General features: G+C 34.3%; 3 protein-coding genes and 1 long non-coding RNA gene across 4 annotated transcripts in view; 2 read left to right on the plus strand and 2 right to left on the minus strand.

The window, feature by feature from the left end:
- Positions 1 to 2,809: 2,809 nt before the first annotated feature.
- LOC106662330 (chitinase-3-like protein 2) lies at positions 2,810 to 9,814 on the plus strand. The gene is made up of 8 exons (XM_014386356.2): positions 2,810 to 3,169; positions 3,226 to 3,347; positions 7,419 to 7,639; positions 7,701 to 7,825; positions 7,883 to 8,119; positions 8,181 to 8,396; positions 9,264 to 9,474; positions 9,534 to 9,814. The coding sequence occupies exons 1-8, from the start codon at positions 3,102 to 3,104 to the stop codon at positions 9,657 to 9,659; spliced, it is 1,326 nt and encodes a 441-aa protein (XP_014241842.1). The 5' UTR covers positions 2,810 to 3,101; the 3' UTR covers positions 9,660 to 9,814.
- On the minus strand, positions 9,800 to 10,453 carry LOC106662331. The gene is made up of 2 exons (XR_001339883.1): positions 10,134 to 10,453; positions 9,800 to 10,057 (listed from the first exon to the last, which is right to left on the minus strand). It is a non-coding gene; the product is annotated as an uncharacterized LOC106662331 (long non-coding RNA).
- Positions 10,454 to 11,940: 1,487 nt separating this feature from the next.
- Positions 11,941 to 17,859, minus strand: LOC106662134 (polyadenylate-binding protein 4-like). The gene is made up of 7 exons (XM_014385955.2): positions 16,915 to 17,859; positions 14,420 to 14,730; positions 13,869 to 14,033; positions 13,674 to 13,787; positions 13,423 to 13,617; positions 12,387 to 13,325; positions 11,941 to 12,273 (listed from the first exon to the last, which is right to left on the minus strand). Exons 1-7 carry the CDS (start codon positions 17,111 to 17,113, stop codon positions 12,196 to 12,198), a joined length of 2,001 nt encoding a protein of 666 aa, XP_014241441.1. The 5' UTR covers positions 17,114 to 17,859; the 3' UTR covers positions 11,941 to 12,195.
- Positions 17,860 to 17,950: 91 nt separating this feature from the next.
- LOC106662133 (chromosome transmission fidelity protein 18 homolog) overlaps positions 17,951 to 18,421 on the plus strand; it is a 59,382-nt gene continuing 58,911 nt past the window's right edge. Inside the window, exon 1 of the mRNA XM_014385953.2 lies at positions 17,951 to 18,369. Coding sequence (XP_014241439.1) covers positions 18,294 to 18,369 — 76 coding nt within the window. The 5' untranslated portion in view covers positions 17,951 to 18,293. The remainder of the gene's footprint in view (positions 18,370 to 18,421) is intronic.

Here is an 18,421-nt window from a genome sequence, read left to right on the forward strand (position 1 = left end):
TGACTTTCAATATACAATACAAACAATATACAATACAATCTGCCCCTTTGTATACATGCAATATGAATGTATGTATTTATTAGCTAGAATGCTGGGTGAATGGGTGTGAATGAGAACAGGCCATTCGACAGTATTTCCAAGTTCTTCTATGGTCTCTTATCTAGATTTAGTTTTTTTGGTATGAATGAGAGGAGTGGTCATTGGCAGAATATTAAGTGGCCACTTATTTATATTTTATTTGTACATAGAATATGAGCAGACGAATGAGTGTATTTATTATCGTGAGTGAAGACTCACCCAGTTTCATAATGTCAATGTTAAAATCTTCCATTAAAAATATATGGTTATAGTCACACTAAGTCTTATTAGGAATGTCAAAAAGTTTTTCAACAAGTACATTATAGAAGTACTATATTCAAGATTCTTGTATACACCGATATAATAACCTTGGCTGACTCCCCAGTTGCAACACAAAAATAAATTTATTTTAATACCTTGGAGTCTTACTGTGATAATTAATTTTTATGCTATCTGAGGTAATAACGGACTCTTTTTAGTTAAATTCAAACATTCTTGTGTGTTCATGATTTAATCTTTTAATACTATTCGAAGAGGTCAAACTATCCAGATAGTTGGCTTGTACAAGTACAAATGATAACATATAAAAATATAAATTATATCTTTGTCAACAATTGATAAAATAAAGATAAAAGATATTTGTTTATTTGTCAAGATTTCAATTGTTTCACCATCTAGGCAGGAAAACCTATACTTGTATTAAAAAAATGTTACATTTTGTCAAAATTTTCATCAATTACATTGTGATATACGTACATTTGTGCATTACACGTATACTGTCTTTTTATATTATTTGCGGATATACTGTATTTTTTATTAATTAATTTATATGTAATCTGCACATATATTTACAAATGGTTAAGAGTGAGCTTTATTAATACAAAATATTAAGACAAAGTAAAAAGTAAAGAAATTTCTGTCATACAGGAGTTCTAACTTTATTGTTATATTATACAAATGCATATACACCACCAGTTGGTTGTCATGGGCAAGGGGTCAAACCACTGTACTATACATTTTTCATACTATAATCAATTAAAAAGCCGTGAGCTCTGCCAACCCAGAACCGCTAACATGGCAAATATGAATCGAACAACTTAACTTTTAGCTATTGTGGTCCCCTAAATATTAAAACAATATAAAAGAAGAAAAATCCCAGTAAAAGGCAAAGAAAATATAAATGCAGAAAACATAACACATACTAACCTTTAGCCTGGTTAAATAACAAATAATAATCCGCTAAAGCTGTTTTTTATTTTCCATAAAAAAAATAATTTCTCATCTTACAGCTTATTTCTTGCAGATAAATTTAATAAAAACACACTGCTCCAGAGAACTTAATATTCCTAGGGGTAATTGGAGATAAGCCCCTACATTCACCTACCACAATTCATTGTCACTACCCCAGAGTACTTGATAACCTTTGGGGTAATTGGGGATAAGCCCCTGAATTTACACTAATAAATTACATTCGTACACCACAATTCATACACACTACCCCAAGTACTCAATATTCCTCAATGTAATTGGATAGAAGCCTTTTCATTCGTTCTAACAAATTACATACATACACAATTCATTCACACTACTCCAAGCACTTGATATTCATCAGTGTATTTGGAGAGAGGCCTCTGAATTCACACTAATAAATTACATTCGTTCACCGCATTTCTTTCACACTACCCCCAGAGTACATGGCACATGATATTCCTCGGTGTAATTGGAGAGAAACTCCTTATTTCACACTAATAAGTTACATTCAAACCCCAAAATTCATTCACACTATCACAGGGTACTCTATATTCCTCAATGTAATTGGAGAGAAGCTCCTTCAATCACACCAATAGATGACAATCATACTACCTCAGAGTACTCGAGATCCCTTGATGTAATTGGACAGAAGCCTCTTCATTCATGCTAATAAATTACATTCACACTGTCACAGAGTACTTTATATTCCTACGGGTAATTGGAAATAAGCCCCTTCATTCGTATTAATAAATTATGTTCACTCTACCCCAGGGTACTCGGTATTCTTCAGTGTAATTGGAATGAAGCCCCTTCATTCACGCTAATAAATTACATTTACACACCATAATTCATTCACACTAACACTGAGTACTTGATATTCCTCAATGAAATTGGATGGAAGCCTCTTCATTTTTACTAATAAATTACATTAACACACCAAAATTCATTCACACTATCACAGAATACTTGATATTCCTCAATGTAATTGGATAGAACCCCCTCATTCACGCTAATAAATTACATTCATATTACCTCAGAGTACTCGGGATCCCTCGGTGTAATTGGAGATAAATCCCTTCATTCACGCTAATAAATTACATTAACACACTAAAACTTGTTCACACTATCACAAAATACTTGATAGTTCTCAATGTAATTGGATAGAACCCCCCCTCATTCACGCTAATAAATTACATTTATATTACCTCAGAGTACTCGGGATCCCTCGATATAATTGGAGATAAGCTCCTGTATTCGCGCTAATAAATTTTCATTTCATTGATTTATTTTCCTTTCGGTTTTAAATTATTTTTTATAATTTATCATTATTTTAACTAAACTTTTTTATCAAGTTGTAATTATATCGCAAATTCATTATTTTATATTAGTGTAATTAATTTATAATTGGCACTTTTTACCCTGTAACTTTTACGTAACACATGATCAGGAGATGACCCCCAAAACTTTAGAGCCGAGGTATTATTTCCAAGGCGGTCGTTTTGATAGAATGTCGACAATGGAGGTTATGCTTATGTGTTACGCCTCTTTTGCTGTTTACAAGCATGTCGTGATGCTGAATAGCTAATGTTGACCTATGTCTGATAGTTGGTTTACATCCACGTAGTGACTTAGTGAGCTATTAGAGGGGCGGTGCTTAACCAGGCCCATTCCCACTCTCCTTCCTGTTTGTTTTTATAATTCATACTACAAAAGGAAGAACGCACTTGTATTTGTGATATCATTTCGATAATGCTCTAATTCGACTAGGTGAAATGAAAATCAAAACTTTCAAATATAGCAAAAGCCCTCAGAACGAGCCGTTTCCGGGGAAAGATAGTCTGTAAGTGATTGTTTTCTGTATGTCTTTCCGTGATTAACAGCTTTCATTAATTTCAGGTTCAGGATTCTCGCCTATGTAGCTATTTGCATTTTAATACTGGTCTTTCTGTGTTTAACGATTCACTGTAAATCTGTGGAAAGTGTTGCGATTAAATTGGATGATCGTGAAGGCATCAATCGTAAGTGGAATGACTTGGCAGAATTCAAAATTACAATTTAAATTAATTATACTTTTTATCTAAGTGCTTTGTTGTGATGAAAAAGCTAGTGGCTTGGATTTGAACCCACGACTCTTGACTCAATACGCAGCTTCTCTAACCACTTGAGGGGCGTGTTGAGCGAAGGTCTTGGGCTTGAAAACTGCTTGTGACACTAGCTTTTTCATCTCAACAAAATCCTTAGATAAAAAGTATAATTAATTTACATAATTATTATGGTTCATTATAACTCTAAATATATATATGAAACATTTTCCATGTTCTACTGAATCTAATGTACTCTGACAAGGAAAAAATTCCACCCACTTGTAATATAACTTGATTTGTATATATTTTTATATATTATTCAAAGTGTTATATATTAATCAGTTATTAAGTTTAATAATTGAGTCTTTGTCTAAAAAAGTAAAGAAAAAGGAAAGTAAATTGCTAAGGCAAATGAAAAAAAAAAAGACAGAAAGATAAAATTTGTTTTAATTTTGTTTTAGATTTTTAATTAACATTTCAATATCGCGTATTTCCTCTTCTTGTTTTAATTATATCTCAATGACAAACTTTCTAATAGTCTGGAAATGTCTCTTTGCTGGAGGTTAGCCCATTCTTCACAAAGAGACCTTTCAAGATCGTGGAGTGTATCAGGAAGTGATGCATGCTCTTATTTATCTTCTAAGGTTATTCCATAAATGTTCGATGGGGTTCAGTCCGGAGAACGGGCTGGCCTGGCCTGTTATGCTGTTTGTATTGTGCGAGCGACATATGGACGGGCATTATCGTGCATTAGGGCAGGATTGTCACCAATCACTGACAATCCTCACTCATGGTCGAGGATAGGCATCACATGATTTTCCAAAATTTCATCCACATAGCGAGTGGCCGTCAAAGACCCTCCACGAACAACAGCCAACTCTATGCGAATATTAAAATTCCCATCCACACCATCACTTAGCTATACTGAAAAGTCACGATAGCTCAAGTGGTAGAGTAGCGGCGTATCAAGCCGAAGGTTGTGGGTTCAAATCCCGCTCGTGACACTGACTTTTTTATCTCAACTTAAAACCTTAATTAATTGAATGTTATTAATTGGTCAAGCGGACCACGAAAAATAGTGAATTGAATATATTGAAAAGGTAGGTTCTGGGAAAAATTACAAGCTTTGTACCTTTTATTTCACCTTGTCCACATTCTTTCACATCAATCTAAAGATCGTAGAGCAAATCTACACTCATCTGTAAAAAGTACAGCAGACCAATGGCTGTGCTCTCGAGCAATTAGGAGCCGTGGAACTCTGTGAGTTCTGGCCAATTTTGGTCCTCTTACTGGGTGAAAAGCCATCAGTCCATACTGATTTAATCTTCTTCAAGCAGTGCAGAAATTTGGACACCTCGAACTTCCTGGAGCTGACGAATCGCTTGAACAACAGTACGGTGCCGGTTTCGCAAAATTCTCAAAGTCAAAAACCGGTCATCCTGTGGTTCAGTTAATCTAGGACGTTCAGAACCGGGCCTTCTATTGTAGACCCAGTTTCTCGAAAACGTCTAACGGCATCTCACAGTGTTACGTATAGAACTACAATGGCAATAGCCGCATACCTAATGGGACGTCCATTATCAATAAGTGCCACACGGCATGCATCATCTTCAGCACTAAGTGGCATTTTTAAATTTAAAAATTGAAATTAAGAAAACAAAGATGAAAATTAAATAGTTTATTGCTTCAGAATTCAAATGAGACTGAATAAACATTTTAAATTCCGTAAAATGTAAACATTGAAAATTCTTTATCCTTGTTCTGGATTAAGGATAAGAGTGTTTACCTCTAATTAATATTCCCAATTTAAAACAGCATAAATATATATTTTTTGGTAAAAACAATGAGACAAATTATAGGCAGAAATTTTTTTGTCAAGAAATTTTTTTTTAATTTATTTATTTTTTTTTATTGGCCTTATGATCTTTGCATATTAGCCATGACGAATTCTTATATATATATTGTTCAAATTGGGGGTTATCGGGATAAAAGGGCCAGAGGCGACGGTGGGAATCGAACCCACGACCGCGGCGTGAGAGTCTCTCATGCTAACCACTCGGCTACTGCGGTCCCCCATTTGTCAAGAAAATGAAAAAAAAAAAAAATCAATTGTGTGGAATTTTTTTGCCTGACAGTGTAATTACTTCATTCACACTACATTCACCCTACCCCAGAGTACTCTAGATCCATTGGTGTAATTGTAGAGAAGTCTCTTTATTCATGCTAATAAATTACATTTACACACCACAGTTCATTCACACTATCACAGAATACTTCATAGTTCTCAATGTAATTGGATAGAACCCCCTCATTCACGCTAATAAATCACATTCATATTACCTCAGAGTAACCATGATCAGTGTAATTGGAGAGAAGCCTCTTCATTCATGCTAATAAATTACATTTACATACCACAAGTCATTCACACTATTACAGAGTACTCTATATTCCTATTAGTAGTTTTTATTTTTTTATTTTTTTTTTATTGGCCTTATGATCTTGCATATTAGCCATGGTACGAATTTTTGTGTGTTCAAATTGGGGGTTATCAGGAAAAAAGGTGGGAATCGAACCCACGACTGCGGCGTGAGAGTCTCTCATGCTAACCACTCGGCTACCGCGGTCCCCCTATTAGTAGTTAAATGTATATCTAATGTATATTTCATTTTATAAGTTTTGCCTAGTTTATTACCCTCTTAGGCAAAATCAACATTGCCCTCCATTTGGATGATAAACTTATACTCTGTTCGTTACCATTTTGGCCTTTCTGAAATGCCGAAAATGCTTGTTCTATCTATTTCAGCTTCTTTCTTACATAATCATCATTTTGTTCTCATGTGATGAAGGTCTGTTTCAATTTTCCAACCTTGATTACTAAATGGTTTTGCTTCATTCGGTGAGGATAATGTTTTGGAATAATTTCTTGTTTTTCCACATTTCTTTTTAGTGGGTTTTATAGAAAATTTGTGGTCTGTGATTTTGCCTCCTTTTATATTAACATTTGAGTTTAGGTTGTAAAGTTTGATGTCTTATTGGGCTCACACAATACATTCATAGTCATCTTCTCCATATAACGATATGTAACTTATCTATAGATAAGTTGTACACAATGTAATATCTCTACTTGAGCATTATATGTTTTATACAATAATATTAGTATTTTCATCACACTCACTCAATAGTGTAAGCCTTGTTCTGCTTTCAAGGAGGGAAAGAATTAAATTTAAAAAAAATTAATTAATTAATTAAAACTGGTCTTATTAGACTAACCATTAATTTTACAATAATTTATATAGAATAAATAAATGTTTCCATTATTATAAACCCATTGGTACAATAAGATTTACATTTCACTATTCACTAATTTTTTAACAACAATAGTTTATATGGCTTTGTTTTTTTAATCTTCTGACGGTGTTTCGGTAATGTAGGAGTTTGGTCGCTTCCACAATCTCGTGCTGGCTGAGGCAAGACTGGTTGGTTGGCGGCAAATCTTTTTTTCCCCTTCAACCATTAAGGGGTCCAAGTATTATTTGTTCTCTTATGTATACGTGAAGTAAAATACAATCCCATGCGTGAGCAGCATCCTGGATGGACAGACGCCTGGGAATGAGGGTTGAAATAATACTATCGATAGTCTGGAAGACACATTACTCGATTTTATTATTAAAAGTCTAGAGTAATTGATAATAGTTACAATTAATCTATTGCAGATGTACAATAATAGTATAATAATGAATAATATACCGAAATGTTTAAATTGATTACATAGACAAATTAACTGAAATCAGTGGGTCTATTCTCAGTTTAAGTCATCGGCATGATACTCTTGGGCTGATGATTTGCAGCCCTGTGTTTTAATTAACTTACTAATTGACTCTCTCAAGTTGGCACTTCTTTTGTGTAGTGCCCTTAATGTAATAGTACTTGGTAATAGTTCTCAACTTGACTGACTTCAATATGATTTAGATGAAAGTACAATTTTTTACTTCATTTTTTTTCTAGATAACAGAATTAGTTTGATTCATGGTGATTCTGTGCACAAGAGTAGCTCAAATTTGCCACCAAAGGGCCGTGTTGTCTGTTATTATGTGATCCCAAATAACGACTCATGGATCAACGTACTTCCGCCGAATTCTGTAGACCCTTATTTTTGTTCTCATATAATCACGGGTTTTGCTCAAATTTTCAAAAGCGCTGTCAACCCAGACAAATACGATTTGGCCGTACGTAGATAAATATTTTAATTTATTTTTATTTTTATTGATGGTTTGATTGATTTGTCAGGCATACAAAGCGGTGATAGACTTGAGGAACAACAACCCGAGTCTAAAAGTCCTCCTCTCTGTGCAGGATTTTTCAAGTCACGGAGAGTTTAGCAAGATCGTTTCAAGCCAACTTCTTCGAGAAAAGTAGGCAACAGTTCCAATTAGACCAATCCAACAAATTAATTAATTAACCTCTTACAGATTCATTAATTCAACGCTCAAATTTATCAACGATACTGGTTTCGACGGGTTGGATTTGGATTGGGAATTTCCAGCTTGGCCTGAGTCAAATTATTACCAAGTAAATAATTATACACGCCTCCTGCAGGGGTTTAGAGATAAAATTAACATTAGTTACAAACATTTAATTCTATCGATTGATGTTGCCGCACCAGCGCTAATAATACACCAATCCTACGAAATATCATCTCTGGCAAAGTACTTACAGCTACAGTATTTTATTTTTATTTTTCTACTAATTTTTATTTTTATGTTTTAGGATCGTAGATTTTGTGAATTTGATGTCTTACGATTATCATATGTACTCTAAGTACCTCCCTTTAACTGGTCCGAATTCACCTCTTTATTCGAGTCCTCGTGATGCCGGCTACATGCTGACTATGAACGTGAATTGGTCAGCTAACAAATGGGTGGAATCTGGTATGCCTAAAGAAAAAATTAATATCGGAATACCAACATATGGACATTCTTACAAGTATGTTATATTTACAAGAGTATAACTAAAATCTGAGTGTTTTATTGGTATTTATGAAACAGTATTTGAAACTTCCTACTTAACCAGTCACTATTTCTATCCTGATTTGCCTTTAGAGAGGAAAACTTGTAACAACTACAATTTGGACTAAAAGAAGAGCGGTCTTGGTCACAATACATTACATAGGCTAATTTTTTGCAGGGGGTCTGGAACTTGGCCCTTTTTTTACGGTTAGGTTTTTGTTGAAATAAATACATTTTACACAACGATATTTAACATGAGAACATTTTAAGAATTGAACAGGCACTGGGTTTGTCAACACTGATAGGATCTTTGATGTTACTCGAACTCATTTTGACTTTTTACATCTTTAGTGAGGAACTCAAAAACCTGCAAATGTAGATGGACCCAATGCCAATTCAACTTGTGTTCACCAACTTCTAATAATTTCTCCTGAAAATTAGAACATGTGATTCAAAAACTTCAGCTGTGTTCAAGCACAGTTTTCGCATTGCGTGACATCCTACTCACTCCCTATATGAAACCAAAGCATACAAGGTCAATGTCAGCCTTATATGGCCAATGGCCAGTTTTGAGTTGAGTTTGTTCCATTTTCACGCCGATCTGTAAAATATTACTATCGATACTGAACAGCTATGCTGATCTAATCTGACGATTGAGATTTTGGCATCAGCGGGCTGGATTGAGGTAGTCGTATTGCAAAACATGTCTGTTTCCTTGAGGATTTATATTTAAATCTTTATTAAAGATAATTTTTTTTTAGGGAATAAAACTTTTCGACACTTTTGTTACAACCTAAGATTTGTATTTATTTTTAGGATGTATAGAAATTGAATAATTTTTCAGACTAGTTAATGAAGATAACAATGGATGGAATGCGCCAGCCATTGGTTTTGGCAATATCGGCCAAGATGGATTTACAACATTTGGTGAAACCTGCGATTTTATAAGGCAAAAGTCCACAACGCATTTCTTAGATGACAATTACAAAGTTCCCTATGCTTTCAACGGGAAAGAATGGATTTCGTACGAGGACCAACAAAGCGTCCGATTAAAAGTAGTCTGTTTTAACTTTTAACATCTTTCCAGATTTACAGGATGTTTTCTTTCTCGTAGGCACTTTACATTCAGGCGAATGGATTTGGAGGAGCGATGATCTTCTCTCTCAACTCGGATGATTTTTCAAACAATTGTAACAATAAAGCGTTTCCGTTGACGAGAGAAATCATTCGTTACATCTAGAACGGCAAGTCTTAGCGATTCCCAGTTTCGCCGGCTGATTTCTAGTCAATTATTGTGATATGTACAATTTATAGACCAGCACAAATATTTCCATGTCAATAATTTAAATTTTATGTAAGGATTATTAAAAATAAATAGAATTTGATATAAAGTAATTTAATTAAAGTCGCTAGAATACAAAACGCCGTTGTCCCAAACAACCACAACTGCGCAGTTCTCCGTGCGTACTCCCGTTAGTCCCGTTTCTTTGTTCTTCCCTCTCGTCAACACCAACCCCTCAGCGTTGCCAACCGTCCCAGTGTTGCCGCCGGTTCTCTTCTAATGTTTCGGAGGGGCGCCTCTTTTCCCTCCTCTTGTCCTCTTCCATAACATTTATTTATATAATGTATTATTGTATACTGTAAATATGTGTATCAATTTTTTTAAATATCAAATACCTATTTATAACTAATGAAATAAATTTTTAAATTGTACTTTTTATATATTTACTTTCACCGTCCCCTAGTTTTGTATAGAAAAAAATCTGCTATTTTCTGAAGCATCAAATGAATAAATGGGAAAGTGTCTTTTAGCCCATTCATCACGGGTCCGAAATCAATCGATCATCACTTTTTTTTTTCATGAAACGAGGATTGCATTTAGGTTCAAATAACGTTATATGATTTACAAGAGCATTTTTGTAGGGTTTTAGACCATGACTCCACACTGGAGTCAACCAACCGTGAATTTAGAATTTTCTAAAACATTTCAAAAACTTATTTTGACTTTTTCTTCACTAACATGTGAATGAGGAAAAATATTTCCATGCTGAAAAAAAAAAAAAACCTGTTAATTTATTTTTTCTCTATTTACAGATGTTATTATCCACGTTTTTGTACATGATTTTAAAAAAAACAAACCAAAAAATTATTTAAACAATGTATTTATAACAATAAAATTACACATTTACAATTTTTTTCTCATTTGAATTGTTTAAAATTAAAAAATAATATATGTATACAATAATATTGACTTTTTCATTATTTGAATAATTTAAAATTTTTGTTACTGTGAATTTCCAAAAAACATTTTGAAATGCATACCGCCCTTCAGAGGCATTAGATAATTTTCCTACCTAAAATGCAGGAAAAAAAATCAGTCTAAGAGAGAGGGACTTTACTCCACTGTGGGGTCACCCGCATTTTTTTAACAAGGATATGAACTATGAACCAACTACGAGATATGAACCCTCATGGTTTGGTGTTAAAAAACCCTATTAGCATGTTCAATGTGTCCTGTAAAAAATTTAGGAGAGCAATTCAAGTTGACTATTTATGTTCAACACCACTGTTTTGAAGATCCTTTTTAAAAAGATGGTTAGGGATTTAAAAAGATACTTCCTACTCACAGTAAGTTGTTTTGCAACAACATACTGCAAAACAACTTACTGTGAGTAGGAACTCTTTTTAAAAAGGATTGAACACCATTCACCATTTCTACTGTTTTGAAGATTTGAAATAATGTGCATCCCTTCCGTTGATCTTATGAGTTAGGCACATATGGACCAAGATCACCAAGAGTTGTTTTTAGCATAAAAATTCAGTTTTACTCAGAAATTCCTCTAACAAACTTATTCATACAGAAATAGTCGAACCAGCCACTGAAGAGTGTGAAATGGTTGATGTGCTTGAAATATGTCGAGTAGTTGAAAACAAAATATTTTTATGGAATAGGGATAAATAAAAACACCTTTTTTCTATTTTTATTCTGTTTATTCAAAAGCCCCAAAAACCAATACAAAGAAAATAGGGGCCAGGATGATAAATTTGTTTCCACGGATTACCAAAAATTTGGTGTGTCATAAAAACTTCAAGTTTTTAGAATGTTGACCGACACAAACAACTGAAGTGGAAAACAAATCACCACCTAGCGTTTTTCCAAGTTATACAGTATGGTAAAACACAATGTCAAAATAAATGCAAGTTGTAAATAATCAAGATAAAAAAATACAGCTTTACTGAATTAAAAAAACTTAAGTAAAAATAATGAAAAAACATAGGCAAAAAATATTTTTAATTAACAAAAGAAGAAATTAAAAAAAAAAGAAGACAAAATGATAAGATTAAACAAATTGAACAAAATTATACCAAGAAAAACTGAGAAATGAGGCAAAACAAATCAAACTAAAAAAAAGGAATCACAAAATTAAGAAAAATTAGAATTTCAAAAAAGAAATTTCCTATAGTAAAAACTTGTTTTTTGTTATAATTTTTCAATTTTTTTTTGTTTGTTTCATTTTTCCTTTTTTTTTGTTTCAGTTACTTAAGGCAGATTGTGTTTCTCTTCTCGTTTACATTTTTTGGTTATTTTTTTTTGTTTTTTATATTTTTCTTTTTTTTTGTTGTAGGGTGAACTAAGAGGGAAATTTTCAATACAAAAGAGTTTCATATTTTTTTTGTTTTGCAATTTTTTTGTTTATGCTCAAGAGAAGATCTGATTCTCTCCTTATCCCTATTACAAACGTGCTGACTGCACCAGCTAAATTGTCACGATGTTCTTACTCCTTCTTTGTTGCTGCCGCAGCCTGCTTGTTATTTGCCTGATGGGCTTGCAAAACAGCTACAGCTTCCTCAACCTAAAAACACAATTTTTTTGAAATATTACATTATAACATACGCTACATTTGACCATCACAAACACTATAATAACACATGGGGAAAAAAGTTAAGTATCGCAAATTTAAATTACCTTAGCTTTAAGGGAGTTATGGTCTTCAAGAAGATGCAACAAATCTGCATTATCAATTTCAAGCAACATTCCTGTGATTTTTCCGGCCAAGTCGGTGTGCATGACTCTGATTAATGGGTAGAGACGCTCTCCTAACATCTGCTTTTGCTCTTGAGCTCCAGCAGCTGTCAACATGGCTGTTGTGAGAGGTTCTTGGCCTTGGATGTGTACTGCTTGTTGTGCTTGTGGTGGCTGTTGCTGAGCCATTGGCTGAGGAGGGTTCCTCATGTTTGCGGTGTACTTGTAGTTGGTGGTCCTTCCTTGTGCGGAGACAGAAACAGGTGGGCCGCCCTGCGGTGGTGCAGCAACTGTAGGTCCTTGGTTCACAAGGGCCGGGCCTCCAGCTGCTGCTGCTCCACGGCCTACTCCTCCTGCAGCAGCTGCAACGGCATTGCCTCTAGCCCCACTTCCTGCGGCGGCGGCTGCAGCAGCTGCATTCATAGCAGTGGATCTCATCGTAGCGACAGCTTGTCCAGCTGTTGGTGCTCTCGGCGGGTTTCTGAAAGGACCGCCTTGCATGTTGGGAAAGCCTGCTGGCGCGGCTTGTGTGTTTGCTCTGACGGGCGGTTGGGCAGCCCATCTCGTCTGTGGTCTTACGTGCGCCATTTGAGCCGGTCCGTAAAATCTCTGGGGCTGGGGTAGAGTTGGTACAAAGTAGCCACCTGTTGTCCCCGGTTGGAATATTTGCCCGATCTGTTGCATTCTCATGTTGGCAAGACGTTGGACATATTGGGAATGCAAATGTGCTTTCCTGTCTTCTTTACGTTGTGCAAGTGCCACATACAATGGTTTTGTGCCCACAATACGTCCATTCATCTCAGTTACGGCCTTGGTTGCTTCCCCTGGAGAAGAAAAGCAAACAAAACCAAAACCTTTGCTCCTGCCTTCTTCCAACATTACCTAAAATGACAAGTCAAAATAATCATTTTTATGTTTTAAGGTGGGGAAAAACCTAAAAAAAATTATGCAACATTTACTTCAACCTTATTTAACTCACCTTTGCACTTGTTATGTTTCCATACGGACCGAACTCAGTCCTGAGTTTTTCATCATCAATTGAGTCGTCCAAGTTTTTAACATAGAGGTTAACACCTTGATAACGATTCATCCTTTCCATCTTAAGTACTTCAAATCTTCTTTTCAATTCCTGTTGTCGTTCGGCTTTCTTCTGAGCTCTCCCAACATATAATGACTGTAATTTAGATAAAAATAAATATTTGTAGCGAGTGTGATATTTATAATACATACTTTTCCTTCTGCAGTTTCTTTGCCATTAAGTTCCTCGACAGCTCTTTCAGCTGATTCTGGATCCTCAAAGGCAACGAAACCGAATCCTCTTGATTTTTGATCTTTGTTCATCACCTAAAAAAAATTAAAGGTAAAATTTACAACCTTTGTTAAATATTATAAACAAATTAATTATTGTTATTATTACAAACTTACCACGGTGTGACTTGTAATAGGTCCATATTTTTCAAACATTTCTTTGAGCATATCATCTGTAAAATCTTCCCCAAAATTTTTGACATAGACATTCGTAAAGAGTTTGGCCTTTTCTCCCAATTCTTTCTCACGTTCTTTTCTTGAAATAAATTTACCGACGAAAACCTGTAAAAATTAAAAAAATGTTGAAGAGAGAAAAAAGTGTAAACAATAACAACAAAGAAGAGATTAAGCACATCCATTTAAAACTGCAAACAATTGTTTTTAATTCAAGGCAGATTATGACCCTTAGTGGTTGCTTGTCTTTATTAATAATAATAAAAAAAATGTTTAAAAAAACAAACACATTTTTGAAGGGACAGACATGTCAAGTGAACATTACACAATATTATTAAATCAATTTACAAAACATAATTATATGAATTAATATAATTAAATCTTAATAATTATTAACTTAGTTAATTGGTTAATAAAATACTACAATATAAAACTATAGCAACACATTTTTAGGCATGACAAAAATTAGTGAGTAATAATAAAGTGGCAATTACTTTCTTTCCGCTGAGCAACATTCCGTTGACTTTATCGATGGATTTTGTCGCGGCTTCTTCAGTTTCAAAATGGACAAAACCGTAACCTTTTGATTCACCATTTTCATCCTGTGCGACTTTGCAACTAAGAATATTGCCAAATGCTGAGAAAGTATCATACATTGCTTTGTTGTCAATGCTCTTATCAAGATTCTTGATAAAAACATTTCCTACTCCAGATTTACGGAGTGAGGGGTCACGCTGCGACCACATAATACGGATTGGACGTCCTTTAAGAAAATCAAAGTTCATTGTATCGAGCGCCCTCTCAGCTAAAGGTAAACAAACAAACAAACACAAATCATTAATTAATTGAAATAGGTGAATGAAGTTTATTATCTATCAATAAAAAAAATTAGATCTGAAGATTTGGAACATTTCAATTTTTGAAACATTGGCCTACCTATAAATAATCTCACTGCATATTTCGGGCTGTTGAATTTAAATTTGGTAGTTAGCTATCATTTTGGTCTGGATATCCTGGCTTGGTTTGTCTGAATATGATGAACTGCTGAAATAATCTGACAGACCAACACAGTTATGTAGGACCAAAATGATCATAACTATAAATTTAAATTCAACAGGCTGCAGAATATAAGTAAAAATCTCCACCTTTAAGTTAACATTTTTTGGTGGTATTGTTTATAAATAAATGTACAGAATGAAAAAGATAGGCCATGAACAATTTATAAGTTGATAACTGAGTAAATTTTTGTTGTTTAATCGCGCAATGACAATTTGTTTACCCAACCAATCCTTTGATCAATATGTTTATTTTCATATAATGAAAATCCAAGGTCCAACCTACACTTGATACTGATAATTTATCTCAAAATTTGTTCCAGCGGAAAAAACCAACTCCTAAAGTATAAATGTGTTTTCACATGTGGCTAGTTAAAAATATATCAAATTTTGTTACCGGCAGGCTTTAAATTCCCTATCAAGATGGGAATCAAACTTATTCTTACATTTTTTACTGGAACGGAAATAGGTCATTCCAGAGGAAATCAAATTTGTACAATTATATTTCTATAACAATAGCTTATCTGAAAGGGTAATGTTCTTATAAATTATTTGAAGGAAAAATATGTTAAATTTTGTATATTCCAAAGTATTTCCTGGGACTTTTGACCTAAAATTCTTAAGAATAATGGATATTTTAAAAATACATTTTGTAACAGAAGCTAATAAAAATATCTAAATTAAAGTAAATTTGTATAAATTTTGGCAAGCCAGCCATTTTAGTTCAATATTGATGGTATTCTAGTAAAAGGGTCATCTGTGAACACATGTTCAACACCATTGGGTCTTTCTACACTCGTGGGGTTTTGATGCTATTCAAAAGCGTTTCGACTGTGCCATCTTCAGTGAGGAGTACATCAAAAATATACAAATGTAGATAGCGCAGATTCAACTTAACGTCCTCTGGCATATTGGATTCTAAAATTCACTACCCAGTGGTATTCCAGTAAACGGAAGACAAGTTCACACCCATTCGTCTTTAAAATTTTGATATGGCCAACTAAAATTCTGGAAAATTATGATTATTTTCTTGTTTATATTTTCACTATTAGGAAGTATTAACCTATATCCAAATTAACTCAATGTCTTAAATTGGAACTGAATTGACTTGCCGGGGCTAAAATTGATTGTCTACCCTAACTGTGTTAAACTTTGAAGTGAAAATATGTCAAGTTCAGATCTCAATCCTTCAAATATGTCGACCAAGGTTAACACAAAAAGAAAAAAACAAAAGAAAAAAAACAAAAAACAAATGAAAGTTTATTAACTTTCTTTTTATTTTTAAAAGAATGACGATTCGGAAATGGAGGGGGGAATGAATTATTCATGCAGGGGGAATGAAGATTCTTGAAAAAGGCGAAAATCGAGGGAAAACAATCCCACGTGGCAGATGGACCTTTTCTCGATCATTAAACCCTAGGGACGTAGGTACAAAAAAAAATATGGGACGGAAACAAAATAAAACCACGTGGTTTGTGAAAAAAAAAGAAAAAAGGCACAGGGTTATAACTTTTACACGTAAATTTTCGTCCGAAAACGTGGCAAATTATAACCTAAAAAACGACCCATATGGAAATTTCAAGGATTGGGTTTATAATTTTTAATTTTTTAGCTTGAAAAGGGTTAAAAGATTGTTTTGTCTGTATGACGCAACAGTTTCGGTTTTTTTGAGGTTGACTCAGAGGGGGAAATTAGAAAGCGTTTAACATTCCTGGCAATATTGTGCAAACGTTTTTTCTCTCTCCCTTTGTGAAATATTGATTGAAATGTGTTTATAATAAATATTTCAATGTCATTGACTGTCCTTGATGCTGAGTCCCAAGGAAGGCCATGCGTTTTCCTCCCAAAGGAATAATTAAACAAATTGTCATTGTGCATGTATTTTTTTCTTTTTTTTTTTTTTAAATATAAGTAGTAAAATATTTTTTTCTTACCATCAGCGGGTTGTTGAAAATTCACGTAGGCATACCCAAGAGAACGACGTGTGATCATATCTCTGCAGACTCGTATAGACAGGACGGGTCCTGCTGTTGAAAACTTTTCGAAAAGCTGGGCTTCAGTCACGTCGGAGTGGAGGTCCCCGACGTAGAGGGAAGCCATGGGATAGTTCGGAACTCCCGGGCCTTGATTCATCTCGTCCGATTGATATTATTCGTTTGAAAAAATAAAAATCTACGGGCGATGGTTAGAATAAAAGTTTTATTCTAGGATAGAATGCGAGTTTTCTTTTGGATGTAAAACACCGACAAGCGAGCGGGGTTTTTTTAATAAAGAGCGGAATACAAAAATAAGTTTTATACTTCTCTTTAGAAAAAAAATGGCCAACTCCTTTCGGCCGAGAAAATGCGAAAATCCTCTTCACAATGTCCGAAAATCGTAGATCTTCCTCCTTCAAAAAATGGGAATTGAATAACGGCCACGTTTCACCACACGCGGAAAAAATACGACCGATTTCCCGAACAAAAAAAACTTTTTTTTTTGTTTATGAAAATTTTACTTTTTTTTTGGTGTTTTTTTATATTAAAGTTTTATGATTTTTTTTGGGGGGGTTTTAAAACTACTTTTTAAAGACGAAAAAGTGGGTTGTGTGACCCGATGTGAGGAGACACAACCACACGCGAACGATCCCTACACTTCTTGAGGAAGAGGGCCTGTAACTGGGTCATCTCACGGTTCCCGAACACGCATAAAGCCGTCAATGCCGCCTCGATCCGCTTGTGGCCAACCGACAAATCGACACTAATGAAAATACACGGAAATTTCACTCTGCAGTTCTATTCGAAAGTTTTTGAAACTAAACTCCTTATTTTCCCGAGACAACGGATGATTTTTAGGCTTTTACTTTTTTTAATATACTACGCGCGCTCCCTACTCATAGTACAATGAGGTTGCTAAAAACAAAAGCGTTTTCCATTGTTTTTTTTCCAGCCGACCGATTGCTTTTTGTCTCTAGTCGACAAAAATAATTGAAAATAACACTAATATACCAACATTAAAATGTATTTACTATTAACAAAATATAAATTCCCAACACGTATTTCGAAACTATAAAAATCTCTCTTAAAGGAAAAATCATTTGTTAAATTAATGAGCCGATAAATAAAAAAAAGTAAATGGATAATTTGTTCAAACGATTTAGTTTATTTCTTGTCTGATCAAGTCGTCAACTGATTCCCGCCAAAGAACGACCTGATGAGAGATTTCCTCGCAGCCTGTTATCAGTTCCAATAAAACAATTTTTTTCAAATCGACGAGACTTTTTTATTCTAATATAATTTATATTTTAATTGTATTATATTGTAAATCTGTCGACATGGATTACATAGATCCTGAAGAAGAGTTCGAACTCGTCTACGGAGATGAGATGGAGGCGATGCGCGAGATGGAGGGTAAGTCCGTATTTAGTTCGGACCCGTATTTTTGAAATTCGTCAATTTTTCA

The sequence above is a fragment of the Cimex lectularius genome, unplaced genomic scaffold (genome assembly GCF_000648675.2).
Source record: "Cimex lectularius strain Harlan isolate CLEC.00 unplaced genomic scaffold, Clec_2.1 scaffold106, whole genome shotgun sequence".
Lineage (NCBI taxonomy): Eukaryota > Metazoa > Arthropoda > Insecta > Hemiptera > Cimicidae > Cimex > Cimex lectularius.